At 58.7% G+C, this 6,697-nt stretch overlaps 1 protein-coding gene across 1 annotated transcript in view; it reads right to left on the bottom strand.

Moving 5' to 3' along the window:
- The window catches only part of TRMT44 (tRNA methyltransferase 44 homolog (S. cerevisiae)), a 15,888-nt gene extending 10,688 nt beyond the window's left edge, over nucleotides 1-5,200 (bottom strand). The window contains exons 1-4 of the mRNA XM_015561561.1: nucleotides 4,500-5,200; nucleotides 3,411-3,630; nucleotides 1,804-1,872; nucleotides 992-1,099 (exon numbers count right to left, since the gene is read on the bottom strand). Of these exons, the coding sequence (XP_015417047.1) occupies nucleotides 992-1,099; nucleotides 1,804-1,872; nucleotides 3,411-3,630; nucleotides 4,500-4,834 (732 nt within the window). The 5' untranslated portion in view covers nucleotides 4,835-5,200. The remainder of the gene's footprint in view (nucleotides 1-991; nucleotides 1,100-1,803; nucleotides 1,873-3,410; nucleotides 3,631-4,499) is intronic.
- Between the last annotated feature and the right edge of the window lie 1,497 nt (nucleotides 5,201-6,697).

Raw genomic sequence — 6,697 nt, 5'->3', positions numbered from 1 at the left:
GTGCTGTGGGCTCAGCAAGGGGGTGGGGGTGGGGGTGGGGGTCGGGGAGCAGCTCTGGCTGGAGCCCAGGAGACAGGCCTGGAAAGGGAGGCACCTCGGCCGTCGGGTTCAGACCGCAGTTGGCTCCTGGTCCAGCTCGCATCCCTCAACCCCCGCCCAAGTCCATCCTGGTGGCCTGGCACCAGGCACACAGCGACCGCACTCCGGGACCACACTCGAGCCCTCACAGGCACCTGCATTTCACACCCCTGCCCTCCCCCACCACCTCCTGGTCACCACCGAACGGGCCAACACGCAGCGACCTGTTTACAGTATCAGTTACTCTTCTAAGCAGCTCAGGGAGTACATGCTGCGAGCCCGTCCCAGCCCCCGCCAGGAGGACAAACGTGTCTGACCCGCCAGGCAGAGGCTGCGGCGGACAGATGTCAGCCTCGGGGTCAGCACTGGGCTTCCAATCCCAGCTGACCCTTGAGTGTGAGGCTGCTGAGCCCAGCCGGCTGTGCCGGGGGACCAGGTGATTGTCTAGCGCACTGGACTCGCCGGGCAGGCAGAGATGTGGCGGGAGTGGGGTGGGTGCTGTGGCCGGTGCTAAGCGCCACCACCTGCACCTCACTGACCAGGCAGTGGTGGCCAGTGAGCCCCACGGGCTCACAGCATAGCGCCCGGGCCATCCTGAGCTGGACTCCAGCTTCTCGAGGCAGAAGCCCTGCCCTTGCCCCTCCGGGGCCTTGAAACGGTGGGCTTCCCGCAGGAAACATCCAACAGCAACACCTGTGCTGCTGAAGCCTGGCGTTTCCTGGCGCGCCCGCCCCCAGAGCACCTCCTGGACACCGCCCTCCTGTGCACCGCCCTCGGCAACACGCCATGGCCGCCAGCCCGTGCCCACGGCAGGCCGCTCGCCTTGGTAGCACTGGCAAAAGCGCTCAGCGAGCCTGTGCCGGGCGTGAGGACCCTTTGGGAAAGGCGCCGCCAGGCCCCGGGCCTGCCTTACCCCCGCCTCGCTCAGGATGTGCGCCAGGAGGCCATTTCCGCAGCCCAGGTCCACAAAGGACTGCTTAGCTGTCACGCCCCGTGCGGCTCGCTCTTCTTCCCATAGGACCTAATAGAAAACACAAAGTCTGCGTGTAATTCACTGTAACCCGGAAAACTCAGACACCAGCCCCATGTGACTACTGGCGCTCTCAGAGCGGGTGGAGGCTTCTCTGAGGTTCTGGGCTTCTGCGGAGGGGGGCAGGTGCGGGTGGGCGGGCGCGGGTGGCGCTGTGTGCAGCAGGGCTCCCTCCTGCCAGCAAGTCCACATTAAAGGGGTCGTCCCTGGGCAGCCACTTGAGAGTAGTTCCTGCTTTCTCTGTGTTCTTTGAAGTTTCGTGCACAAAGATAATCAAACAAAATCATGCTCTTCCTAAGAGACTAAGAATTATGGTTGAGATGAAACTGGAAGATACCTAAACATTTTACAGGTAAAAAACCAAGAGCAGCGAGGCAGGGCACATCCACACGTAGGTGGGGAGAAGCCGGTAAGGAACGCCCCACAGCCAGGACCCGAGTCTGGGAGGAAGGCGCGTCCTCAATGGGCGCCCAGCGCTCCCCTGGCACCTGTTACCATGGAAGCGCTGCTCAGCTTGAGTCCCAGGCAGGCGGCCCAGCGCACCCGCTGCGACCCTCGGGCAAGTTACTAGTAAAAGTGAACGTTTTGTGTGGAACCAGCCTTGCCCAGAGGCGAGCACCCTAAGCGGGGGTCTGGCAGCCCCTGCCAGCGGCCCCTCCCCCACGCCGCGCCCGCCTGGTCAGGTGCGTCCTTACCAGCAGGTAGGCAGCAATAGCCACGTCTTCATACACGAACTTCTCAGGATCAGTCACTTCAGGCCACACCTGAAAAGGTCCCCGAGGACACACGTCATTCTCCCGTCTCCACCACGTCTCAACACTTAGTACAGCCACAGGCGTAAGTCACCCTGGACTCATGACGCCATAACATTTAAAACATAAACTTGTTCCCAAGGCAGAAATTCACAGGCCCTGGCAGTGAGACATCTGTGCCCAGGACGCGCCAGAGCGAGGCCATCCCAGGCAGGTTTCGCAGTAAAGACGAGGCACGCAGATACTAAGGGAGGCCCTGGGCACCTCAGGACACTCGCTAGCAGCCTGGCCCTTCTCCAGATGAGGATGAGCAGCAAGGAAGCGAGGTGGATGGGGAGCCAAGGAGCCGGGGCAGGACCAGGGCTCCGAGCCTCGGTCTGCAGGGACTGGCTGTCCCGTCCCCGCCTCCCTGTCTGTAAAGCAGGAATAAAGCTCAACGACCCCACAGGATGACCCTGGATGTGCAAGCAGGGGTCTCATTATTAACATGAACAATGTGCAGTGTGGCTCAGCGGTGGAGCATCAACCCATGCACTGAGGTCACGGGTTCGATCCCCAGTCAGGGCACATGCCTAGATTGCTGGCTCAATCTCCAGTAGGGGGTGCAGAGGCAGCCAACTGATGATTCTCTTTCATCATCAATGTTTCTACCTCTCTCCTCCTCCTCTCTTTCTCGCTGTCTCTAAAAAACCCCAACAAAACAAAAAACAGCAGCAGCACTGCGCAGAACAGGCGGCTGGCGGAAGATGAAAAGCCAATGGCTGACGTTCCACACCCCAATTCTGTGCCAGTCAGAGCAGAGCGGGCCGGACGGTCGGGACGAACCATCTACAACTGGAAGAACACGAAAGCTCCCGAGAAGGAGCCTTACTCGCCGTTAACATGACAGCCCAGGGCTCCGCGGCCGGGCTCCAGACCCTGCACACCTCCCAGCAGGACGTTTTTTAAGGGTGCTGCCCAGCCCGGGGCCGGGTGCTGTGTCACACAGCGACAGGTGACTGACAGCACAAGGCCCACGGAAATGTCAGGTCGCAGCTGCTTCAAGGAGGGAGGGAGGTGTGAACGGGGAAGAGTAAAAAGCAAGCTCAACTCCGCTAATGATGCTGTACTCCTTAAGCTCCATGTGAACACCTGTGTTTGTCCTTTCCTGCTTTCTACTTCTTAGAAAGTTAAGGACACATTACAAAAGTTACCTCCTTTTTGTAAGGATGTACTTTTGTACTTTAAGTTTCATAAATTTTCTTAAAATACCTTTAAGTTCAAACCAGAGAATTATGGTGATTTAGTAACTAATTTAATGTTCAATTATTTAAAATTAAATACTAGAATTTCCCGTTTGTTTTCTTGGGGGAAAACTTAGTCATGTGCCAAAAAGTAAATACACTGCTTTCCACGATAAGGCTGTGGAGTTTTTGTGGTCTGCAGCCCTAAGCACGTCGGGGCACAGCTGTGCAATGTCAGGCGGGCACCCCGACAGCGTCCGCCCCTGGGGGAACGGAACCACGCAGGAGCGATCCCACCTGCGCAGGCGGCCGATGTCCCAGCATTACCTGGACCATGTGCTTGTACTTGTCTTTGAGCTCCTGGTGGGTGTGGCTGTACTTGAGGATGGGGAGGAGGGACAGGGTGCTTTTGAAGCCACTGCTCCCGCTCGCCACAGACCACCGGGCCAGCCTGGCCGGCAGCTCGCGCCCAAGCCAGGCGGGTTTGGGATACACAGTCCCATCCGACTGCCATCTTTCTGGACAGAAAATCAAAACAGATATGAACCTTTAAAAATAAGAGAAACACGAATAAGCAGAGCTGGTCTCAGTTCTTTATAGGTAACCTGTTTAACAAAGGAGAGAGGAGGCAGCTAAGTTACCCAATATTCTACCCAAACACAAAACCACCTGGAACACGCTACAGAATGTTCATCTGACAGAGAAAAACACACTTAAGAAGCAGAAAGAGTTCCACTTCTCTTGCCAACACTGTTAAACGCGGAACCCCCACCAGCCCGCCAGAGGCGAGGCCATGAACCACCACGCTCCCCCTGCGACTGCACCACCAGCCACAGGCTCCACAGCCCACGGACGCGCCTCCCACACGGCAGCTCACACGTGAGTGCTGGCTCGGCAGGGATTCGCTGGCCCGAGAGCCGAGAGCTCAGCGCAGCGTAAGGGCACACTCGCAGGCCCCGCGCCGTTCCCAGGCCCATCTGCCCACGGTGTGTTCCGGCACCAGAACACGGCCAGGTCCCGACTCCCACCTGTGCTGTCGCGCTCTGCCCAGCTCCTGGCACGGCATCAACAAGCTTACTAACTACCCACTATATCTAAAACCACGTAGGCCTCGGCAAGAAATAAACAAACTTATACTCACTCTCCATTACCAAGTTGTAAGAAATAAAATAACAAAGGGATGTGAGTTTGCTTCAACTCATTGCTAAAACTAAGTGACGTAGGGACTCGACTCCCACCAGGCCGTGACCACACACGCAGGCCAGGCACCAGCTGGAACAGAAGCGCGTGGAAACGCCAGTAGAAGGCAATTCGCACGAGCCCTAACCCTGAGAGCCCCTCAGCTAGCTCTGCCCTGGCCCGGGTCGCGCAGCTGCCAGGAGCAGCGCTGAGGAGGAGCCAACACTTAGCTCTCACCATTCTTCACGGCCACGGCGGAGCTGAATCTGATACACGTTGCTCATCTGAACCTTCAAACTGCCTTGGTCATCTTCTTCCAAAGGTAAAAATGTGACCGTTCCCCCGAGGACATCTGGGGAAGAGACGACAGAGAACACGAAAGCGGCCTTAACAGAAGCGGCATTTGCAACAGTAACGAGCCAGGTGCTGGGCTCTGTCTGCCCGCTCCCACCCCATGGACAACGGTGCCCAGGACAGGCAGGCTCTCCTGTCCTGCTCCCTGCAGCCTCGAGCCCACCCGTGCCAGCAGGAGCAGCCCTCACCCCCCAGGTCGACAGGAGCACCAGCGGCATGGCAATCAATGGTGGGGGTCCTTGGCACCGTCGACCGCAGCAATCCCCACTTTGGGGTACAACAGAGGAGGAAAACGGTCAGTGCAAAACAGCCCAGTAGTGACACAGCCCAGCTGTGAGGCAGCCCTGGGCCAGGCCCTGCCCGAGACAGCTCTGCTCCGCTCCCTGCTGCCTCAGGCCGCGCGGGCTTTCCTTTCTGCTCACGCAGGGAGGAGTCTTCCGTGGAGGGGAAAGAGGCTTTCCATACCACCGGGAGCTGGTTTATCTGGACAGAAGGTCCGCCCCTGGTCCGTGATTGGCCTTTCCTCATGCAAATGTGTGGGGAGCGGCTAGTGTTTGGACAGGTTCAAACCTCGGACTGAGGGGGCACAGTCCTCTCATTGCCACGTGCAAGTCCCAGCTGGAGGGCAGGGCCCTCCCAGCACAGTTATAGCCAACAGCTGTGGTTGTGAGCTTGCACCTATGGTCCGAACACGTGGCCCCACGTGCCTGAGTGATGTGGGCTTGATAGAGTTCAGGTGCATGTAGTTGAGTAGGATTGAAACCCAGGAGAATGTTGTAAACATCTTGACCATGCCCTTGCTTTGCCCCGTGGAATCTGCTATGAAATAAAGACACGGTGTGTAGTCTGTGGCGCTATCGCTAGCTCTCCATCAGAGAGGACGGCGTCCCACCGAGACCCAGCTTTCTTCTCTTGTCTGTCTTTTCTCCATCCTTCACGGCCCTCTCAGGCTCACCGAACCTGGCTGAGCTGGCGCCGCACATAAAGCGCCCAGCGTGGGGCTGAGTACGCCATGGCCGGGCGTTAGCTACAAGGAGCCCTTCTTAGTAGGTGTCTGCTTTCTCAGGGTCCACACTCACGTGAAGCCACTCTGAGGATGCAGAGGTGAAATGTGAAAGTTGATAAAAGCTGGAAGACCTCCTATCCTGGCCCAGCCGGACAGGGCTGGGGAGGGCCTCCCGGAGGAAGGGTCACCTGGAAGTCTTAGGGGCGCAGAGGCACAGTATTGGGGGGGGGTACGCACCTACCAGCCACTCTGTATTGCTGTGTGTACACAGAACCACGGCCTGAAGGTGTCTACACCCTAACGCCCAGAACCTGTGACTCCATACATGTGTTACCTGGCAAAGAGGGGACTTGGCAGATGTGGTTCAGGCTACAGACGGAGGAGAGGGAGATACAGGTGGGCTACATCTGGCCGGGTGAGCCCTGAAGGCGGAGGTCCCGGTTCTCCAGCTGGAGGCGGAAGCAGTGCCCCCAGAGGGGACGCCGGACACCCAAGCGTGAGCAGGGCCCCCGAGACCTGCGGGCCGGAGCCAGAGGCGGCTCAGTGAGCTCCTCCAGGAGCGGCCTTTCCCGCATCACTTCACCTGCTACGCTACTACCTGTGGGTCCGCATCCGCTGCGCCTTGCCCTTCTCCCCCAAGCCTTCCGGACGCCCCCAGTCCACACCCCATCCTCTGCGCTAAGGACACACACTTCTACGCGCCCCTCACGGGAATAGGAACCAACCTGCCACCTCGCTAGGACAGGGCAAGGAACTGGACCCACAGGCACCTTACGCGCCTTCGCACCGACCTGAGGTTCAGCCAGTGCCTGTCAATCTAACTGCGTCTAGCCACGCTCCTCTTCACCCAGCTCAGCAGGCTCCGGGAGCCCTTCTCCACTGGCCCCAACGCTGGCCCATGGACACCTCAAAAGACGCTAGCACAGCTTCCAGCAGCTCGGGGCTGCATCCCTGGGACGACCCCAGGCCCCTTTAAAGTGCCTGCCTGAGGGATCGCAAGAAGACAAAAATCCATCTTCCAGCCCATACCTGAAGAGGGGTCCGACCCCGGCCTCTCCGCCTGTGTGTGTATGGG

This window comes from Myotis davidii, unplaced genomic scaffold (genome assembly GCF_000327345.1).
Source record: "Myotis davidii unplaced genomic scaffold, ASM32734v1 scaffold937, whole genome shotgun sequence".
NCBI lineage: Eukaryota > Metazoa > Chordata > Mammalia > Chiroptera > Vespertilionidae > Myotis > Myotis davidii.
Note: the sequence above shows the minus strand (reverse complement) of the source record. Positions and strands in the feature narration are given on the sequence as shown.